General features: G+C 46.1%; 1 protein-coding gene and 1 non-coding gene across 2 annotated transcripts in view; one reads left to right on the forward strand and one right to left on the reverse strand.

Moving 5' to 3' along the window:
* The window catches only part of LOC134660499 (GTPase-activating protein CdGAPr), a 39,582-nt gene that overhangs the window by 15,270 nt on the left and 1,194 nt on the right, over positions 1-23,118 (reverse strand). Inside the window, exons 2-18 of the mRNA XM_063516270.1 lie at positions 18,294-18,391; positions 17,295-17,371; positions 16,427-16,527; positions 15,202-15,337; positions 14,927-15,083; positions 14,294-14,472; positions 13,382-13,473; positions 12,558-12,615; positions 11,542-11,668; positions 8,549-8,727; positions 6,381-6,564; positions 5,127-5,255; positions 4,004-4,154; positions 3,649-3,738; positions 2,974-3,062; positions 1,578-1,722; positions 701-761 (exon numbers count right to left, since the gene is read on the reverse strand). Of these exons, the coding sequence (XP_063372340.1) occupies positions 701-761; positions 1,578-1,722; positions 2,974-3,062; positions 3,649-3,738; positions 4,004-4,154; positions 5,127-5,255; positions 6,381-6,564; positions 8,549-8,727; positions 11,542-11,668; positions 12,558-12,615; positions 13,382-13,473; positions 14,294-14,472; positions 14,927-15,083; positions 15,202-15,337; positions 16,427-16,527; positions 17,295-17,371; positions 18,294-18,391 (2,053 nt within the window). The remainder of the gene's footprint in view (positions 1-700; positions 762-1,577; positions 1,723-2,973; positions 3,063-3,648; positions 3,739-4,003; positions 4,155-5,126; positions 5,256-6,380; positions 6,565-8,548; positions 8,728-11,541; positions 11,669-12,557; positions 12,616-13,381; positions 13,474-14,293; positions 14,473-14,926; positions 15,084-15,201; positions 15,338-16,426; positions 16,528-17,294; positions 17,372-18,293; positions 18,392-23,118) is intronic.
* Positions 3,369-3,441, forward strand: Trnas-gga (transfer RNA serine (anticodon GGA)). Its single transcript has one exon. It is a non-coding gene; the product is annotated as a tRNA-Ser (tRNA).

Consider the following 23,118-nt stretch of genomic DNA (forward strand, 5'->3'; position numbering starts at 1 on the left):
TGATGTATGGAGTGAGCACTCTTGTCTTACTTATTTCTCTATGCTCCTGTACAGACAGATGTGCACATGAAATTAAAATAGGGCATTTGACTGAATTCAAAACTAGTGCCCACACCAATTCCTGGGATTAGTTGCCAAGCGGACCCCAGGCTCCCATGAGCCGTAGCAAAATGCCGGGACAACGCGAGGAAGATGATGGTGACTGTATTTAAAATAAATTATTTTACGCCATGCATGAAATAAAGCACCAGACGATTAATGGAGAAACGTAGACAGCAGTTATTTTTAGACACAATTTCTATTTTAAAACCCGTATAAAACTATAAAGAGTATTACTGCAATGTTCTGCCGCCAGAGTGCAGCACTAGCACCCATCGTAAACATTCGTAAACCATAGAATAACTTATACATACTGTGCCTTAAACTGTTTTTTGACAAGTTTTCACGGGCAATACAATATGACATTGATACATCAAGGCGGTTTGTTTACAAAGGGCCTACCGGGAAACGCGAAATCGAAACTCAGCTATCTGCCTCTTTATCGCTCGAATATGCAAGAATGGTAGAAAGAATGGTAGGTAGAAAGGTTAGATAACAAAATTTCGACTCTCTCGTTTGCGGTAGACCCTCAGATTGTGATGGACTCAGGAAGTGGCGCCCCCTACGCAGAGTTTCGCGTAATATTCCCTTTTGAACGAACCTGAGAGCGGAAGATCCAATACGGTGTGGTACTGCGGAAGATTGTCTGGCCCCGACCCAACCTGTAAACACATAATATTGTAACTTATTTGTATGCCCAATGGTTGATGGGTAGAGATTGCCTTGTAGCATTAAGAGACCATCAACGTGCTCACTAGCGCCACTGGTAAATAATTATTATGACTGTTTAAATTTAACGATAGATATTTAGAAAAGGGGGCCGCTATGTACTGTATATTGTATTTAAGTACCTTTTGAATACATTATATAGTATTTTATACAATCGTGATATAATGGAGAGCTTTTCAGTCGAGTACCGTGTTTAGGCAACGAAGCTTGCTGAGTTGCCTAAGGTACGAGATTTGAGCTATAGTTTTGATTCATCCTCTTGACGGCGGCGAGCTGTGATTGGTTAATTTCATTATAGTTGACTAAACCGTTTCGAAATGAATATTGTAGTTGAGTTGGGAGCCCATACATTAAAAGTACCCAATTGCAGTTTGGTATACGAAATCTTAATTCAAGAATTACAGTCGACGAGTAGAAAAACATTTTAATGTACTGGTTAGGTTAGGCATAGAGAAAAAAATACATAGAGTGCTCACTCCATACATCAGTTTTAGTACCAAAAAGACTATTAGCATCTAGCATCGAGTAGCGGGACTATCAGTACTGTTACTTGACAATAGATGTAGCACCGACCGGAAAGTCTTATGCTGTTGAGATAAGAATTTCCGGTCGGTGCTACATCTATTGTCAAGTAGCAGTACTGATAGTTCCGCTACTCGATGCTAGATGTAGACACTGAAATTGATAGTCTGAACTGATGTATGGAGTGAGCACTCTTGTCTTTATTTCTCTATGGGTTAGGTGGGTACCTCGATGTACTTGGGCCGCAGGTGTCCCGCGGGCCGCAGTTGAGGCTGCGCGCGCGCGGCGGCCGCGATGGCGCCCGACGGTGGTGGCAAACGAGGACTCTGTACCGTTGATGTGCACTTCTCGCGCCGACGGGCTTCTTCCAAGCTGACAAAAAATACGGTATTCAAATCAGACCACACCAATAGGGTATTTGACTGTATTTAAAATACAATATTTACAACATGCATGAAATAAAGCACCAGAAGATTAATAGAGAAACGTGGACAGCGGTTATTTTTAGACACAATTTCTATTTTAAAACCCGTATAAAACTACAAAGAGTAGTTTTGTAAAAACTAGTGCCCACGCCAATTACTGGGATTAGTTGCCAAGCGGACCCCAGGCTCCCATGAGCCGTGGCAAAATGCCGGGACAACGCGAGGAAGATGATGATTAAACTATAAAGAGTAGGAAATTTGATTGTGACGTCACATGCCAGTGTTTCATATAAATTCCACAGTCACAAAATAGTTTTGACAGTTCGAAAAAAGAAACTGACTATACTAGTTGTCAAATACCCTACTCATAAAATTTCACGAGATTGAGAATTGCAATAAAGATGACATACGGATGCATTTTTACCTAACCTGAAACGGAGACCTTCGCTGACGCTCGGTCAATTACCACTTCATTTTTAAATCAAGTCAATTTTTGTCACATCATCTTCCTCGCGTTGTCCCGGCATTTTGCCACGGCTCATGGGAGCCTGGGGTCCGCTTGGCAACTAATCCCGCTAATTGGCGTGGGCACTAGTTTTTACGAAAGCGACTGCCATCTGACCTTCCAACCCAGAGGGTAAACTAGGCCCGTATTCGGATTAGTCCGGTTTCCTCGCGATGTTTTCCTTCACCGAAAAGCGGCTGGTAAATATCAAATGATATTTCGTACATAAGTTCCGAAAAACTCATTGGTACGAGCCGGGGATCGAACCCGCGACCTCCGGATTGCAAGTCGTACGCTTTACCGCTAGGCCACTAGCGCTTTTAAATGTCAATTTTGTCACAAACTGAATAAAAACCGGCCAAGTGCGAGTCGGACTCGCACACGAAGGGTTCCGTACCATTATCTATAAAAACGGTCACCCATCCAAGTACTGACCCCGCCCGACGTTGCTTAACTTCGGTCAAAAATCACGTTTATTGTATGGGAGCCCCACTTAAATCTTTATTTTATTCTGTTTTTAGTATTTGTTGTTATAGCGGCAACAGAAATACATCATCTGTGAAAATTTCAACTGTCTAGCTATCACGGTTCGTGAGATACAGCCTGGTGACAGACGGACGGACAGCGGAGTCTTAGTAATAGGGTCCCGTTTTTACCCTTTGGGTACGGAACCCTAAAAACCTTAATAAATACCTGAGTAGTTTAGTAGGCGGGTTGAGCGGTAAACTCTTCGGGCGTCGGCACGAGTCGTGACCTCGCAACTCGACCTGCTCCAACTGCTCCTAAACAAATACAAGACCAGTATATATTATTATAAAACAACAAATTATCTCAATTTTCTAACAAGCAGATACGTCTGCGAGCGATATTCTAAATTTTATATTAAAGGAAAAAATGGAAAAAGTTACACTTCCGGCAGGACTTGAACCCGCATCATCCGCAATCCGTGCGTTGCTCTTAACCAATTGAGATACGGAAGCCTACCAGGACATCGCAAATCTTTCCATCCCTTCCTTTATGCATACACGCCATAAGCGTGGCGTATAGCGACATCTACCGAAAGACCCCCCTATCGAATGTCCTGGTAGGCTTCCGTAGCTCAATTGGTTAAGAGCATCGCACGGATTGCGGAGGATGCGGGTTCAAGTCCTGCCGGAAGCGTAACTTTTTCCATTTTTTACTTTAATATAAAAAATGTTAACAAATTATCTACCCAATAATAGTGCATTACGATACAAGTGCGAAAAGTAGGAATATAATTCTAACAAATAGCTTTGTCCCTACTTACGTAAGTAAAACTTACAAGGGTATCTCAGGCCTAATAACATGCCGAGCATAAAACATTTGCCTTACAGAAAATTAACTTACCGAATTCAGCGACTCCGGTCCGGAATCCCAATCTTGCTCCTCGGCGAAAAGTTCCTCCGCGTAACAGATCAGGAATTCCGTGACCACCGCCTGTAAAAAACACATTGTTTTAAATCGACTTCAAAAATGAGGCGCTTTTCTTTAAGATGGTGGAACGTATAAGGAAAAATATATTTTCAGAATACACTCACAAAAGTGAAACATAAATTTCGAGGGTAGTTACAAAACTATTCATCCCGTTGGAAGATAATATTTTTACCAACGACAATCGACTATGGTGTTTGTCATAACCTGCACAGACACGTGTTGTAGGGCGGGGAGACCCGAGCAAGTTGTACATGTCCACAAGGCTCACCTGCACAGAAACGTGTTGTAGGGCGTGCTGCGGGCGGGGAGACCGGAGCAAGTTGGGCGCCCACACGATGGCCATGTTGCGTGCTGTCATGCCGGTGACGTCACCTAGTAGTGACACGCGGCGGAGGTGACGCATTAGGTATGCTAGCGTTCTAGAAAATGAAAAAAAAAAGTTAAAACCTTTCTTTTAACCACGTAAATTGTTTTTTGTAACCTTTCTATCCTAAGAAAGGTCGTGTAGGGTGAACAATGAACCAATGGTACACTAAGAACCAAAGAAAATACAACGTTGCCAAAGCGAACAATGACACAGAATAAATAATAGTACTAAGTACAGAAGACTCACTCTCTAACAAAACGCGTCTGTTACGATCAGCCATAGAGAAAAAAATACATAGATTGCTCACTCCATACATCAGTTTTAGTACCAAAAAGACTATAAGCATCTAGCATCGAGTAGCGGAACTATCAGTACTGCTACTTGACAATAGATGTAGCACCGACCGGAAAGTCTTATCTCAACAGCATAAGACTTTCCGGTCGGTGCTACATCTATTGTCAAGTAGCAGTACTGATAGTTCCGCTACTCGATGCTAGATGTAGACACTGAAATTAATAGTCTAACTGATGTATGGAGTGAGCACTCTTGTCTTACTATATTTCTCTATGGATCAGCACAGATATGGCCGCTAGGTGGCGACAGCGCCACGCGCGGCTTATGGCTTTCCCCAAAATTGGGGCCGAACGGATGTACTTTTAGCTACCTGTAGCAAAGCGACGAAATCGCGGAGTGAGACACGCCTGGCCATACTGGATTTGATGTTCCTTATATAGTTTCTATTGTCTAGGAGAGGATACTGACTTCTGTAACACAGGTCTTTACCTAGCTCAGGGACTTCAACACGTACCTTGTAACTTGTTTTTTGTTAATTTAAAATTTAATGTAATGAACGCGTTTGATATCGAAATAAACATGTTTTTTAATATATTTTTTTATATCCACACCCTGATATTACACTCAGTACTAATTTACTATCAAATGACCAACTGTCCTGCAGTTTGGCAGAAGAAAAAATGTGTAACACTTTTTTATTTCTGAATTAATGTTTTTTTTATTAACTGACCTATAATGTGGTGGTGGTAGCTTGACCACGACATCTCTGACCGCTTTCAATCGCTTGGATTCTTCTGTCTGAACGGCTGACACGAAACTTTCATATAGCTGGTATGTGCACAGCGGGTTAGGCAGCTCTCTGAAAATAAAAACAATAGTTTTATTGAAGTGATAACTTCTTTAGCGGCGCTGTGCACTTTTTGTGATGGGGAAAAAATGTTAAACTCGCGAGAGGTCGCCGTCCACGATGGCTTTAGCACACTCCACTAGGACTAGAGGCACTGTGGACAACATTTCGACCCACCTGAAGTACATCTTGAGCAGCGAGGCCGTGGCGTGGGGGTCTGGGGGCAGGGCGGGCGCCTCGCCGCCGTCGAAGGCGGCGCGCAGGCGCTGCGTGAGCCCCGCGCCGCCCGACAGCCGGTAGATCCCGTCCACGATGGCTTTAGCACACTCCACTAGGACTAGAGGCACTGTGGACAACATTTCGACCCACCTGAAGTACATCTTGAGCAGCGAGGCCGTGGCGTGGGGGTCTGGGGGCAGGGCGGGCGCCTCGCCGCCGTCGAAGGCGGCGCGCAGGCGCTGCGTGAGCCCCGCGCCGCCCGACAGCCGGTAGATCCCGTCCACGATGGCTTTAGCACACTCCACTAGGACTAGAGGCACTGTGGACAACATTTCGACCCACCTGAAGTACATCTTGAGCAGCGAGGCCGTGGCGTGGGGGTCTGGGGGCAGGGCGGGCGCCTCGCCGCCGTCGAAGGCGGCGCGCAGGCGCTGCGTGAGCCCCGCGCCGCCCGACAGCCGGTAGATCCCGTCCACGATGGCTTTAGCACACTCCACTAGGACTAGAGGCACTGTGGACAACATTTCGACCCACCTGAAGTACATCTTGAGCAGCGAGGCCGTGGCGTGGGGGTCTGGGGGCAGGGCGGGCGCCTCGCCGCCGTCGAAGGCGGCGCGCAGGCGCTGCGTGAGCCCCGCGCCGCCCGACAGCCGGTAGATCCCGTCCACGATGGCTTTAGCACACTCCACTAGGACTAGAGGCACTGTGGACAACATTTCGACCCACCTGAAGTACATCTTGAGCAGCGAGGCCGTGGCGTGGGGGTCTGGGGGCAGGGCGGGCGCCTCGCCGCCGTCGAAGGCGGCGCGCAGGCGCTGCGTGAGCCCCGCGCCGCCCGACAGCCGGTAGATCCCGTCCACGATGGCTTTAGCACACTCCACTAGGACTAGAGGCACTGTGGACAACATTTCGACCCACCTGAAGTACATCTTGAGCAGCGAGGCCGTGGCGTGGGGGTCTGGGGGCAGGGCGGGCGCCTCGCCGCCGTCGAAGGCGGCGCGCAGGCGCTGCGTGAGCCCCGCGCCGCCCGACAGCCGGTAGATCCCGTCCACGGCGCCGCGCGCCTCGATGGCCGCCGCACACGACACGAGGACTAAGGGCACTGTCGACAACATTCAAATTAATTCATTTTTTGGGTTCCACGGGAAACCATGTAACGGAACTGGCATGGCTCGAGATGGCGTTTGGCATTCTCTCTTTCAAAATCTGAGTTTTAAGAGTCCCCGGCCGAATTTATAGGTATTTACTGGTAACCATGGTAACTCGACGTTTAACCCGGGTGATTCACCTTCCCGTACAAACGGAATTTCGTTCCCGTTTTAAAACTACGTGTTAAATTGTAATGAAACTTTGCACACACAATGACATGAGGTATATCTTGTCCTGTGATTAGTTTATATAGCTCCAGTTTATAAAACAAACGAAATACAGCAAAAACAAGTTATGTATGAAAAACTTAAATTCGCTGTATTATTTTAACTGTGGTATCTGAAGCTGCATAAACTAATTACAGACATAGATATACCTTATCCTATTGTAAGTAAAAAGATTCAGAGCAAACCAGCTACTCCTTTTAAAATAAGAGAGTAACTACGTTTATATGGAGAACCGAACTTGCCGGGGACCCTTAACCCTTCGAACGCCTTGTCCCGTATACGTCACAGACAATTTCAAGGTTATTAATTCTGTAGCAAAATTTTGACACGCGCGTTCGAGAGGTTAAGCCGGGTAATAAGTTCGAATCCCAGGGTAAAGGCATTTATATGTGTGAAATAGGCGTGATTATATGTACGTATGTAACACCATAGAGAAATATAGTAAGGCAAGAGTGCATCAGTTAGACTATTAATTTCAGTGTCTACATCTAGCATCGAGTAGCAGAATTATCAGTACTGCTACTTGACAATAGATGTAGCACCGACCGGAAAGTCTTATCTCAACAGCATAAGACTTTCCGGTCGGTGCTACATCTATTGTCAAGTAGCAGTACTGATAGTTCCGCTACTCGATGCTGGATGCTAATAGTCTTTTTGGTACTAAAACTGACGTATGGAGTGAGCACTCTATGTATTTTTTTCTCTATGGTAACACTTACCATCGTGTTCGAAGTTGAGTAGATGCTCCCCGAGGTAGATGTAGAGGTAGACAGGATGAAGATCCGGAACAGCGAGATCAGCTTCCCGTGCTTACGGGCTTTATCGGACCTGTACAATGCCACTTACCATCGTGTTCGAAGTTGAGTAGATGCTCCCCGAGGTCGCAGCCGAACACCCGCTCCCTCAGGATGCCCTGCTGCTTGAGGCGCCGGCGCGACGGCCGTGACAGGATAAAGCTCCCAGTGAGATCAGCTTCCCGTGCTTACGGGCTTTATCGGACCTGTACAATGACACTTACCATCGTGTTCGAAGTTGAGTAGATGCTCCCCGAGGTCGCAGCTGAACACCCGCTCCCTCAGGATGCCCTGCTGCTTGAGGCGCCGCCGCGACGGCCGTGACAGGATAAAGCTCCCAGTGAGATCAGCTTCCCGTGCTTACGGGCTTTATCGGACCTGTACAATAAGACTTACCATCGTGTTCGAAGTTGAGTAGATGCTCCCCGAGGTCGCAGCCGAACACTCGCTCCCTCAGGATGCCCTGCTGCTTGAGGCGCCGCCGCGACGGCCGCGACAGGATGAAACTGCGGAACAGCGAGATCAGCTTCCCGTGCTTACGGGCTTTATCGGACCTGTACAATGACACTTACCATCGTGTTCGAAGTTGAGTAGATGCTCCCCGAGGTCGCAGCCGAACACCCGCTCCCTCAGGATGCCCTGCTGCTTGAGGCGCCGCCGCGACGGCCGCGACAGGATAAAGCTCCCAGTGAGATCAGCTTCCCGTGCTTACGGGCTTTATCGGACCTGTACAATGACACTTACCATCGTGTTCGAAGTTGAGTAGATGCTCCCCGAGGTCGCAGCCGAACACCCGCTCCCTCAGGATGCCCTGCTGCTTGAGGCGCCGCCGCGACGGCCGCGACAGGATAAAGCTCCCAGTGAGATCAGCTTCCCGTGCTTACGGGCTTTATCGGACCTGTACAATGACACTTACCATCGTGTTCGAAGTTGAGTAGATGCTCCCCGAGGTCGCAGCCGAACACCCGCTCCCTCAGGATGCCCTGCTGCTTGAGGCGCCGCCGCGACGGCCGCGACAGGATGAAACTGCGGAACAGCGAGATCAGCTTCCCGTGCTTGCGGAGCACCGGCTTTATTGGGGCCACGGCTACGGACCTGCACAATAAAATAGTTATTAAAACAAAGCTTAGAAAGTGAAATAAATGTCATATACTAAGAAAAAGTGACCCAAGCCTCCAGTGCCCCAGGCTGGAATCGAACCAGCGTCCTCTGCTATCGCGACAGGTGCCTGTTGCCACTCGGCCACCGGGCCGAAGCGGCATAGGTCGAAATTTTCCAAGTATATGCACTTCATACTGAAGGCTTATGGCGCCCCCTGGCCACCTCTAAGGTACAGAACAGTATGGTTCGACCTTCTAACTGGATCATCTCAGGTGATACCGAGTTAGCGAGAGAGATGGCGCTGCCAATCAATACATATTAGAACAAATTAAAATATTTTCTGAAAATAATTTAATTTATAAATAAATAAATATTATAGGACATTATTACACAAATTGACTAAGCCCCACGGTAAGCTCAAGAAAGCTTGTGTTGTGGGTACTCAGACAACGATATATATAATATACAAATACTTAAATACATAGAAAACAACCATGACTCAGGAACAAATATCTGTGCACATCACACAAATAAATGCCCTTACTGGGATTCGAACCCAGGACCGCGGCTTCACAGGCAGGGTCACTACCCACTAGGCCAGACCGGTCGTCAAGGTCATTTGTTCTAATATAAAATAAAGCTTGCTGTTTTGCCCCATGAGATTTAGCTTAAAGGGCTGGCATGTCACTTTTTGACAGCTTTTATTAGAAAGGGACTTCCACTTGTATTACAAGTTACAAGCTTTTGAGAAACAGGCAGGCCAACCCCATTAATTGATTGAATAAAATGTTGTAACACTTGTAACGTATACTGCTAACACGTTTAGTAGATGACAAAAGGTAATCGAAAAAATGGCTGATTTTATACTGTGCTTTTGCTGTATTGTGTACAAGTGTGTGTCAACATATACACGGTGATAAGACTAGAATCTTACCCGACTATAGGGGGAGGTTGTGTCATGTGCCTGGGCACTTTATCGCCGATGACGGCCACGCAGTGATGCGGGAAGAATCCGACCCGGAACCCGCGCTTGCCGCGCTACCATGTCGACTCCTGAGGGCCTGGAGACAGGACACTCACCCGACTATAGGGGGAGGTTGTGTCATGTGCCTGGGCACTTTATCCCCGATGACGGCCACGCAGTGATGCGGGAAGAATCCGACCCGGAACCCGCGCTTGCCGCGCTACCATGTCGACTCCTGAGGGCCTGGAGACAGGACACTCACCCGACTATAGGGGGAGGTTGTGTCATGTGCCTGGGCACTTTATCCCCGATGACGGCCACGCAGTGGTGCGGGAAGAATCCGACCCGGAACCCGCGCTTGCCACGCCACCATGTCGACTCTTGACCTGGAGACAGGACACTCACCCGACTATAGGGGGAGGTTGTGTCATGTGCCTGGGCACTTTATCCCCGATGACGGCCACGCAGTGGTGCGGGAAGAATCCGACCCGGAACCCGCGCTTGGCGCGCCACCATGTCGACTCTTGACCTGGAGACAGGACACTCACCCGACTATAGGGGGAGGTTGTGTCATGTGCCTGGGCACTTTATCCCCGATGACGGCCACGCAGTGATGCGGGAAGAATCCGACCCGGAACCCGCGCTTGCCACGCCACCATGTCGACTCTTGACCTGGAGACAAGACACTCACCCGACTATAGGGGGAGGTTGTGTCATGTGCCTGGGCACTTTATCCCCGATGACGGCCACGCAGTGATGCGGGAAGAATCCGACCCGGAACCCGCGCTTGCCGCGCTACCATGTCGACTCCTGAGGGCCTGGAGACAGGACACTCACCCGACTATAGGGGGAGGTTGTATCATGTGCCTGGGCACTTTATCCCCGATGACGGCCACGCAGTGGTGCGGGAAGAATCCGACCCGGAACCCGCGCTTGGCGCGCCACCATGTCGACTCTTGACCTGGAGACAGGACACTCACCCGACTATAGGGGGAGGTTGTGTCATGTGCCTGGGCACTTTATCCCCGATGACGGCCACGCAGTGATGCGGGAAGAATCCGACCCGGAACCCGCGCTTGCCGCGCTACCATGTCGACTCCTGAGGGCCTGGAGACAGGACACTCACCCGACTATAGGGGGAGGTTGTGTCATGTGCCTGGGCACTTTATCCCCGATGACGGCCACGCAGTGGTGCGGGAAGAATCCGACCCGGAACCCGCGCTTGGCGCGCCACCATGTCGACTCTTGACCTGGAGACAGGACACTCACCCGACTATAGGGGGAGGTTGTGTCATGTGCCTGGGCACTTTATCCCCGATGACGGCCACGCAGTGATGCGGGAAGAATCCGACCCGGAACCCGCGCTTGCCGCGCTACCATGTCGACTCCTGAGGGCCTGGAGACAGGACACTCACCCGACTATAGGGGGAGGTTGTGTCATGTGCCTGGGCACTTTATCCCCGATGACGGCCACGCAGTGGTGCGGGAAGAATCCGACCCGAAACCCGCGCTTGCCACGCCACCATGTCGACTCTTGACCTGAAGACAGGACACTCACCCGACTATAGGGGGAGGTTGTGTCATGTGCCTGGGCACTTTATCCCCGATGACGGCCACGCAGTGGTGCGGGAAGAATCCGACCCGGAACCCGCGCTTGGCGCGCCACCATGTCGACTCTTGACCTGGAGACAGGACACTCACCCGACTATAGGGGGAGGTTGTGTCATGTGCCTGGGCACTTTATCCCCGATGACGGCCACGCAGTGGTGCGGGAAGAATCCGACCCGGAACCCGCGCTTGGCGCGCCACCATGTCGACTCTTGACCTGGAGACAGGACACTCACCCGACTATAGGGGGAGGTTGTGTCATGTGCCTGGGCACTTTATCCCCGATGACGGCCACGCAGTGGTGCGGGAAGAATCCGACCCGGAACCCGCGCTTGCCACGCCACCATGTCGACTCTTGGGGACCTGGAAACGCAAACTAGTTTATCGTATTGTTTAATGCAAATACAGTCAGCAGCAAGTTGCTAAGCGGGCGAGGTGTTCAAAATGATCTTAACGCGATTTTATTGTTAAAAGAATAAGAGCGTGTTAAGGTAATTTTGAACACCTAGCCCGCTTAACAACTTTTGCTGCTGACTGTACGACGAAGAATTATTATTAAAATGGCGTAAAATTAAGTTTTAAATTTACCTCCGACGTTTCGAGGACGGCGTTGTCCCCTCTCGGAGAAGACTGGCTAAAGTTGACATCAGCATTTTCTAACCGGGCGAGTTTTTCGAACTGCCCGCACTTGGTCTTGTTTATTAACTTGAACGTTTTGCGCACTAGGGATGTCCCGTCGTTGTGAAGTGTAATGAGTGAAAATCGTGAAAGTTTAAATCAGAGACGACGAAGAATTATTATCAACAACCTCTTTTCTGCCTCCAAACTACGGCACAGAATAAGTAATAGTATTATCATACAGAACGGCCACGCACCGCCCCGCCCCGACTCGCATTACCTCGCCCCGCGACATGAATCTGCCGGACTTCTGGCGTACTCTCAGTAAAGCGACTTACCCACACATACACAACGACGCGTGTACAGATGTGCCGCGCACACATCTAAACGCAAATGATTTTTGATGTATGGCGTGTCCGCCCTGTGACTACGGTAAGAGCCTTCTAATCTAGCCCGCAGAAAAAAGCGATAAACTTTTTACTGATTTTCTTCGATTTTTACCACAATAATATTCAAAGTTGTCTGATATGTTCTCTTTTCTAATATTTTAATTTGTACTATTTGTTTTTCAAAAAGAGTATTGTAATGTTGTATTTTATACTACCAGAGAATGATAAAGGAATGACACACTTACCAGGCATGTCTATTATTGAGATCATATCGCCAACTTCAAAGCTGATTTCGTCCCTTGCCTGTGAAAACAAATATTTATAAAATATAATACATAAGTATATACATAATTAATTATGCACCAGCAACTAAAATATACTCTGCCAACGCTAAATTTGCACCTTAGAAAAATATAAGTAAAGAAAGAGTGGTAACTCCATACAGTTTTCTTACAAAAACGCGAGTTATATCGTAGTCGACATCTAGCGTCAAGTAGCGGACATTATCAGTTCTGCTAGTTGACAACAGATGTCACAAGTGTCGCTACTGACGAAAAATGTACTACTAAAACAATTTACAACTAATAATAGCTCGGAAATCGAACCCGGACGTTTTGAAAAAAAAAATATCTAAAATTATTTCTATTTAGATATCGATTGTGTAGGTCTTAAGCAGTAAATGTTACTATGAAACATGATGTCTGAAATGAATAAAATGCATTGTATTTATATCCTTTAATTTATTTTAGTATGTTTTCGAAATGGCCACCATTTTTTTCAATACATTTTACATAAAAAAATTTTAAATGTTTGAATGCAGTTTTTCTTGTTACTAAAATCGATGACATGGTTCCTAAGAAGAGATTGTCGTATGTCTTATAGTTTCAGATTTTCCTGATACTGACCGATCTAAATGGGCCACCCTGTATATACACGTTAGGTTGCGCTGACACAAGCAATATGCGTTTATGTCGCAGTAAACCAAAGAGTTGCTGCTAAACACTGAAAGTGGTTAATTGCTATATTACAATATATTTTTTTCAACATAATAATTTTATTATGTTTTCACCTGTGAGACGTATTTCCGTACAGAATAGGCAGCGGCGACGGCGGGAGTGTTTATAGAACTGGAGTCCTCGTTGGCTACTAACAGCTTGTGGCCTGCAAAAAAACATACCGATTTAAACTTTCACGATTTTCACACATTTGGTGAAGATCATAGAGTAGCGGACCAGAACGCCTGGCAGCTCCTCATCGGTGGAGGTCAGAGTGTAGAATGTTTAATATGATATAAAAATGTGGTTTTCTAATGTTTTCTAATAATTAATGTATTTTTATATGGTTACCTTTGTTATCCATCTGGAGCCAGTTAAGCACGGGTCCACAGTTGATCGAGTCATCTGTTATGATGGACAGGTGCCATAACTGCCATATAGTCCGCTATTATGCTTCTGTACTCCGTCTCATCTCTCTATCTCACTCACCTTATTATAGTGTACCATTCTCGTGTCCCACGCTATATTACCTGATCCGGGCGCCTGGCAGCTGACCATCAGTGTAAGTCAAATTGACGGGCTAATAGTTTTTAAATGTTTCGGGCACCTGGCAGCTGTTCATCGGTGGAGGTCAGAGCAGTGGGCCCGGACGCCTGGCAGCTGTTCATCGGTGTTTACCTTTGTTATCCATCTGGAGCCAGTTAAGCACGGGTCCACAGTTGATCGAGTCATCCACTATGATGGACAGGTGCCATATTAGGCTCCTGTACTCCGTCTCATCTCTCTATCTCACTCACCTTATTATAGTGTACCATTCTCGTGTGCCACGTTATATTACGTGATCCGGGCGCCTGGCAGCTGACCATCAGTGCAAGTTAAATTGACGGGCTAATAGTTTTTAAATGTTTCAGGCACCTGGCAGCTGTTCATCGGTGGAGGTCAGAGCAGTGAGCCCGGACGCCTGTCAGCTGTTCATCGGTGCTTACCTTTGTTATCCATCTGCAGCCAGTTAAGCACGGGTCCACAGTTGATCGAGTCGTCCGCTATAATGGACAGGTGATGCATGTAGTCCGCTATGAGGCTTCTGTACTCCGTCTCATCCAGCGAGCTGTTGATCTTCTCGGTTAGGTTGGGCAGGCCGGAGACTTTTCTGTCGTATATGCATCTGTGAATAAATAAGGAATTTATTTATATGTTTGTTGGTGCGTCCATTCTGTCTATATGGAATGATTAACAAATCTACCTTATTCTAAGCAGTGGTGACTTTTATAATAACTATTAATGTAATCTACAAAATGTTACAGTTGGGAGCAAGCAATTTCCACTTGATGACACTGACTAAGACTCCACTGTCCGTGTGTCTGTCTGTCTGTCCGTCTGTCTATCACCAGGCTGTATCTCGTGAACCGTGATAGCTAGTCAGTTGAAATTTTCACAGATGTATTTCTGTTGCCGTTATAACAACACTAAAAACAGAATAAAATAAATATTTAACTGGGGCTCCCATACAACAAACGTGATTTTTTGCCGTTTTTTGCGTAACGGTACGTAACCCTTCGTGCGCGAGTCCGACACGCACTTGGCTGGTTTTTGTACCACTACTGCCTCGGAGCACTCACCTGTGCACCATGTCGTCCAGCTGCCGGCAGTGGTCCGCGTTCCTGGCCAGCGTCCACTCTCTAACATCGCTGGCTTCCGACCACGAGCAGTGCAGCGCTCTGGTGGAAGACTTGTCCCGCCACGACACGTGTGAGCGGACCTTTATGGATATCCAGCCTGGAACAATAAGGAAATTTAATACCATGTGTTTTACAAAAGAGTTGACACTCTCGCTGCACGAATACTTCTAGCCTACAGGGGATGGAAGTGACAGAGGCTGGTTGTGACAACTTACCCTCCCCCTGCGGTGAGTCCGCGGGTTCCTGCGCCGGCCCCAGCTCTATACTGAGCCCGCCGAGGCACACGCGCTCGTAATGGAAATGTGCACACTCCTCTAGCTTAGGAAAGCGGCATGAGGCGGGCGATGGTGGCTGAAAAGGAAATAATCCATACTAATATTATAAATGCGAAAGTGTGTTTGTCAGTCTGTCTGTCTGTTACCTCTTCACGCTTAAACCGCTGAACCGATTTAGTTGACATTTGGTATGAAGATAGTTTGAGTCCCGGGGAAGGACATAGAATACTTTTTATCTCAGAACTCACCCCTTAAGGGGTGAAAAGGGGGGTGGAAATTTGTGTGGGCAATCAATAACCATTGAAATTTGGTATGGAGATAGTTTAAGTCCCGGGGAAGGACATAGGGTAGTTTTTATCCCAAAAATCTCCCTTTAAGGGGGTGAAAAGGGGGGTGGAAGTTTGTATGGGGAATCTTTAAAAAGCAGATTGGGTAAAAATAAGCTACCCATATTACTAACTCCACGCAGACGAAGTCGCGGGCAAAAGCTAGTTTAGGTATTGTTCTAAGTACGACATTTATCAATTATCAAAGATTTAGAGACCCTCCCACAAGGGAAACTTTACATAATGGTTCGCGCCAATGATGAATAGGGGGCGTCTGTGCTGCCGTTTACAGTTAATTATTTATTTTTAAGCTTTATTGCACATCAAAAAAAAGTACAAAAGGCGGACTTAATACTTACTTGGCTGCCGCGATGACCCAAAATGAGTCTTGGCCTCCGACAAAAGAGCACGCCACTTTGCTCGGTCATAGAGAAATATAGAAAACAAGAGTGCTCACTCCATACATCAGTTCAGACTATTAATTTCAGTGTCTACATCTAGCATCGAGTAGCGGAACTATCAGTACTGCTACTTGACAATAGATGTAGCACCGACCGGAAAGTCTTATCTCAACAGCATAAGACTTTCCGGTCGGTGCTACATCTATTGTCAAGTAGCAGTACTGATAGTTCCGCTACTCGATGCTAGATGCTAATAGTCTTTTTGGTACTAAAACTGATGTATGGAGTGAGCACTCTATGTATTTTTTTCTCTATGGCTCGGTCCAGAGCGGTGTCACGCCAGCTTTCGCCGAGATCACGGAGATCTGCCTCCACATGCCTCATGGCATTCTCTACTAGTACAGTTCACTACATTTCACGTATTATCCCTATACGTACCGTGTCGGTGTCCGGGAACCCGCTGCCGGATGGCGCCGACTGACTCATGGCGGCCGCGCCAGACGCAGGCGTCAGCGACAACGCCGTCAGCGATATCGACCCTGAAACAACACATCATGGAAATCGTATCTATCTAGTATCAAGTAGCGGTACTGATAATTTCGGCTTCACTTCAAATTGTTACGCCAATCGCCTTTTTTAACCTCTCTTGAACAACGGTTGCATAAAATACTATTCTCTATGGAGAGGGCCACAAAAGCAACGTTTTGCCTTTTAGCCCCGGCCACAAGAGGTGGTTCTGTATCTATACCAGGATCACCTAATGGGCTACCTAATTAAGTTCGGTTGCACCAAACTGTTTGTCATCGTTAAAGAGTTCGCTAAATTTGATTGTATGGAGAGTTTCATAGTAAACCGCCGCGGCGCGTCGACTGACGTTTATCAGTCTGTCAACTGCGGATGGTGCAACTGGCACTAAAGGGGCCCACTGATTAGATTAACAGTCCGCCGGCCGGTATCGGCCTGTCAGTTGTTCGGAACTATCAACTTTTTGTTCTAACTGACAGGCCGATACCGTCCGGCGGACTGTTAATCAGTGGGCCCCTTAAGCCGGTCGCAGGTTGAGTATATGGAGGCTGGTCTAGGGCACCGGTCGGCAACCTGCGGCCCGTGAACCTGTCACTTGCGGCCCGCGAGCCTCCCTGGCTACTTTGTATGTAATATTGACACACGACAATGTCTGATAAAGTCATAAATATTAACAAAGTACGGCCCGCGTCAACTTCGTTAACTACTATGTGGCCCTTGGCTACTAAAAGGTTGCCGACCGCTGGTCTAGCTAGGGTATGGAAAGCTGTCTCTGTCTCACCCGGTGTCTCCCTCTTGCAGTCGACATCGTGGGAGGCTCGCGTCGAGCTCCGGGACTCCGAACTGAACCGCACCGACCTGAAATTACGTTTCATCATCAGCATACGCATCTCGCAGCCAATTGGTTGAATTAGCCAGCTAATTGGAAGCATAGGCCGTTCATTAAATGCGAGCATCTCATTAAATGGCTGAAGAATAACCAGCAGAGTCATTGAGCGCAGCGTTTAACCAGATGGCTGAACGTTGCGTAGTCATTATGTTAAATTTGATATTAATGAGTTTATGATGTGTCTGACAAAATGTCTGACAGACCTTAGTTAGGTCTCTCTCTCTAACAAAACGCGTCTATTACGACAGATATGACTGGTAGGTGACGCAAGCGCGAGCATGCGTCCGTTCCGCTATGGCTAGACACCAAAATTGGTGTGGGCCGCATGTACTTGTAGCGACGCGACGAAATCGCGGAGTGAGCCACACCTGGTTATATACACAATCATAACTTCATAAGGACTTGTCATATATTTTTGCACGCTCCTCCATCGTGTAAGATAAATGTGGTTGCTATGGACATTACACACAAGACACAATTCCGACACAAGAGCAGCCGATGCAACGGAGCCACGCCGTTTTGTCGACTAAATAACTAGTGTTTCGTTTTAAGTTTATAAAATACATATGTATGTTAGTCTGTAAGGTATTTGTAGTATGGGCCTTGTTGCCTGATTTAAATTTCTAAATATGTAAATAAATCACAGACAATCCAACCTCTAGACTGAGCTAAGGCCAATTCTTTCATGAAACCGATGCTGCCAAAAATACGGGGGTGCGGGGGGACGAGGTGAGCGAATCCCGTGCCGTGATTGGTCCGTTCAAAAACACGGACCAATCACGGCACGGGATTGACTCGAAGATGGAGTAACGCTACCGTATGTGTGGCAGAGGGGGTAGCGCGACTATGCTATGTCTAGAGGTTGGATTGTCTGTGAAATAAATAAATTGCCTGTGGAAGCCAGAGCAGTGAGCCTCTGATTTGTCTGGCTCCGCGAACGCGCGCGCCGCCAGGGACTGGCAGGACATCACGGAGCCGTGAGGGGAGCCCTGGAAACAAAAGACAACAACATTTAGTTATCGTTAAAAAAAAAATTATTAAGGGACATCTTACACAGATCAACCTAGCCCCAAACTAAGCAAAGCTTGTACTATGGGTCCTAGGCGACGATATAAATACTTATATATATAAATGCATTCTTATATACATAGAAAACACCCATGACTCAGGAACAAATATCTCGAAGATCTACGCAAAGTGGCTGCATGATAATAGCCACGAAACAGGGTGGCCAGAGGTCCCGAATTCTTCGTTTTTCGGGTTTGGCAACTGATTTTTTATGGAGAATCATCGATAAAGGCCCGATCACCAACTACCCAAACGATCTTTTAAAACGTAACAACGCATCTAAGCTTCTATATACGAGATAATAAAATTAGCCAATTCACTAACTGATCCGTCATACAGGTCATGCCTTTATACCTACAAAGATTAACTTTATACAGATCGGATTGACAGATTCCAGCTAGCGAACTGTCGTTTTAGCATGAATCTAGTATTTTAACTGGATAAGGCATGATGGGTGGAGGAAATGAGCGAACGAGATAGTCTTACGTAGCTTTCAGTAGGAGTAGCAGCGAAAGCGCTATTATTGTTTGTCCTTGTCACAGTCTCACATTTATTTTATTCCCCACCATAAATACGTGTTACGTCCACATAAAGGAACGTTCGATACGTTTGTGACCACTTGAGTTGTCTAAGATTGTCGCGTGCTCAGACCCACTCGAGATAAGACTCGTTAAACTATCATAAACGCGCATTTCCACTCCTACACTTATCTGAGTATTTCAGATAAGTGTCGATGAATGTTGGTGATATGGCCGTGATGCTGATGACTATACTTTAACACATTCAGTGCCGAAAACCCGACTATGGTGTATTTTATGATTTCGTTCCCAGCCCGGACGACCCGATAGTTGGGATTGTAGTACTACCTACAGCTTTATATGACTAAGTACATTTTTCTGCCCTGGCACGGATGTCTTGTTGGGTGGCAATGAATGTGATAAGGCCCTCAGCACACGAGGCGTAGGCGTAAGCGTGGCGTGATACGCGCGTAGAACGAGAGCGCCACGAGCACGTACAATCTCAAACAAGACCGCACACGAAGCGTAGTCGTAGCGTAGCGTTAGCGTGAAGAACTTGTATTGTATACAAAGAGAACGATCACGCTTACGCGACGCTTGGTGTCCAGAACTCTACGCCTCTCGTACTCGTATCGTTTTTACGCTACGCTACGGCTACGCCTCGTGTGCTGACGGCCTTATTTTTCAAAAGTGTTTCAATAAAAATACACTTTTAAGGGGCCCACTGATTACCAGTTTGCGGATCAGCCTGTCAGTTAAAGACAAAAGGTGACAGCTCCGAACAACTGACAGGCTGATATCGTCCGGCGGACTGGTAATCACTAATCAGTGGGCCCCTTTACACATCTTACACAATCAATGCTTTCGCCTCAAACTAATTACAATGTAATCCCCTTTATGGTTTTACAACAATGAATATATGTATAGTTATAAACAAAGATTTACGGCCCGTATTCCCAGTTCGGGCTGCATTCGGGATCTCTTCCTACATTTTACAACGGTAATAAAATGTCGGGGAACTGGGTCAGTTGTCTACTTCATGTCTCGTAAAGATACTACAAAGTTTCGGACGGACGGACGACTCGACTTGAGAATGTATATTTGTAACTTATACCTAGTTCTGATATTAAAATTTTATTTGGCTCCCCGCCGCAGACAGATGCCCGAGTGATCCTATAAGGGTTCCGTTTTTTCCTTTTGAGGCACGGAACCGTAAAAAGCAAATTGGATAAAAAGACGCGGGCAAAAGCTAGTTTTACAGTTTAAGCGTCAATTCATAACTGTCAAAGATCTTAGGTTCCGCAGTCTATAAAACGATTTCCGTACTCTGTGATAGTCTGGTGACAGTGCGTAAATGCCTTAGTAGTATTAATCGTACGCAAAACATCTGGTAAACAATTAATTCAACAATGCATGATTCATTCGTCGTCGGTTGACGCGCGCCACATAGTAATTACGAGCTAATTCTAATGCTGAATAGAAATTAAACCGAATAAGTACATCCGCGAGACGTGCTAGACATAGCGTCTTTTGATTACTTATTACTAGCGACCCGCCCCGGCTTCGCACGGGTTAACAAATTATACAAAAACCTTCCTCTTGGATTACTCTGTCTATTAAAAAAACCGCATCAAAATCCGTTGCGTAGTTTTAAAGATCTAAGCATACATACATACAGACAGACAGACAGACAGACAGCGGGAAGTGACTTTGTTTTATACTAATCAAAAGACGCTATGACTACGTCTCGTAGTATAATAATAAAATATTTACTACTAAATTTTGGTTTAAAATTACCTGTTCCTAAAATAAACACCACACCCACAGGTCACTTAATAAAATTAATAAGTTCAGTTCTCAAGACAATCCTAAGGACAAATTCATCGTGAAGACGGCAATAAACGTATTACATATGACCTTAACACTATAGTGGGCGTGCGATGGCCGTATGTTAATGTATGTAATCTGTGTATGTTAGTATGTATACGAGTCAATCGTATGGAATACGGTTAGATGATCAGAAAGCTAGTTTTTAAGCACGCGATTTTAGGCTGTATGATTATAGTACAATGGACACATAATCGTTTAAACTTTGGTTTTACACATAGAAATCACGAGTTACACAACATAGCTATTTATATCTGCATAACTTTCGTTAGCGACATGAAGGAAAGGGATGAAACACAAATACTTGGGAAAACGTGGCCAATTGGCCGAAACACATCAGATACTTATTAAGACTAGACCTAAGTAAGCATGCTCATACGTTCATTATAAATGTTGTGACGTATGGAATTTCTTAACAGATGTCACATTGTTACACATACGTATATAACTAAATGCATTGACATAGATATCTAGGGACTGGCTTTACGGGCAATAATAATGAGGCATGACAGGGGCCAGTACAGCGGCGTGACACCGCTACAACGCGATTAGTTGATGAGTTCGCATCACGCGCGCGAAGGTCGCAACTAGTTGCGTTAGGCCCTGGTCTCCTATTTTATGCTGTACGCGGCGTCTGGCGTCAGCGTCAACGTTTTTGAACAAAAAAGACGCTGACGTCGACGTCTAAAACAGACCACAACAGTACATCTCTATAGTATAAGCATCGTGACGCAGACGCTGTAAGCGGCCGATGGCGTTTATAGGAGACCAGGGCCTTAGACTGCACGATTCGCTGGAATTCGTGAGTAACACCGCTGAACTAGTACCATTTTTAGTGCCCGTTAACGCCCGTCCTTAGATATTAAACGTCAATGAGTAAATGGATATGGCACGCAACGCAACGTAAGCAACGCACACACACAATTCCATACAGCACAACCAGAGTGTGCCCGCGCGTCTTACTCACGCATCATGGTAGGTACCTACCTAGTTATGTATTGTCCTATACATTCAGCCAAGTATGCTGTGAAATAACAAGTGACACAACAAACCATGTACAGTCGCCATCAGATATATCGGAGCGGCCAAGGTGTTCACAATATCTTAACAAGCACTCTAACTAGGGTTGCCAGATCGAAAGGCGCTATTATCGGGAATTCATATAAATTTTTCGGGAATTTGGGATTTAAGTCGGGAAAAAAAACATTCAAATTAAAGTAATTGTATCAAAAACAACGATATTTTACATTATTGGCACTACGTCAGCTGCTCTGCCCATAGACGATTTTATATAAAAATAGTATAAAATATTTGAGATCTTGAACAAACAAAAAAAATGTCTTCTCATTATCTGCCTATATTCACTTATCATAGTTATACTTAGGTGTCAATAAGCTAAAAAAATATGTAACTAATTTATTTCTTAGTTTGCCCTTGCCACATGTATTTCATGTTACTTTTTACCGATTTTACAATTTTTTCGCCTTTTTCACTATTTAACGTGAAGCTGTTTTTCGGGACAATTTTCACTTTGTCGGGAATCGGGAACACATGCTTAAAATCGGGAGAATCCCGCCGAATCCCGACCATCTGGCAACCCTAACTCTAACGCCCTGAAAATAGAGTGCGTGTTCAGATATTTGGGAGCACCTTGGCCGCTCCGATATATCTGATGACGAGTGTACGGCCGACGAATAAGGAAAACGAATTAGTTATTAATTGTACGGACTCATCAACATGCTCGCTGACATAGTTATCATTACTCACTGACAATCCAACCTCTAGACTGAGCTTAGGCCAATTATTTCATGAAACCGATGCTGCCAAAAATACGGGGGTGCGGGGGGACGAGGTGAGCGAATCCCGTGCCGTGATTGGTCCGTTCAAAAACACGGACCAATCACGGCACGGGATTGATTCGAAGATGTAACGCTACCATATGTGTGGCAGAGGGGGTAGCGCGATTATGCTATGTCTAGAGGTTGTATTGTCTGTGTCATTACTACTACAATTATTTATGTATTTGCCTTATTTGTTGTTAAGTTTACTGTAACTTGTAATGATATTCTTATTAGAGTTGGACCATGCCATGTTATTCTATCTTATAAAGTTAAATTTTAATGGTTTAGTACAGTGTAATAATTAGTTACGATTCATAAGTGCTCGTTGCTAGGCCTACATGAATAAAGTATATTTTGACTTTGACTTTGGTTTAGTAACTTTAGTAGATATGGGTGGTAAAT

This window comes from Cydia amplana, chromosome 27, assembly GCF_948474715.1.
Source record: "Cydia amplana chromosome 27, ilCydAmpl1.1, whole genome shotgun sequence".
Lineage (NCBI taxonomy): Eukaryota > Metazoa > Arthropoda > Insecta > Lepidoptera > Tortricidae > Cydia > Cydia amplana.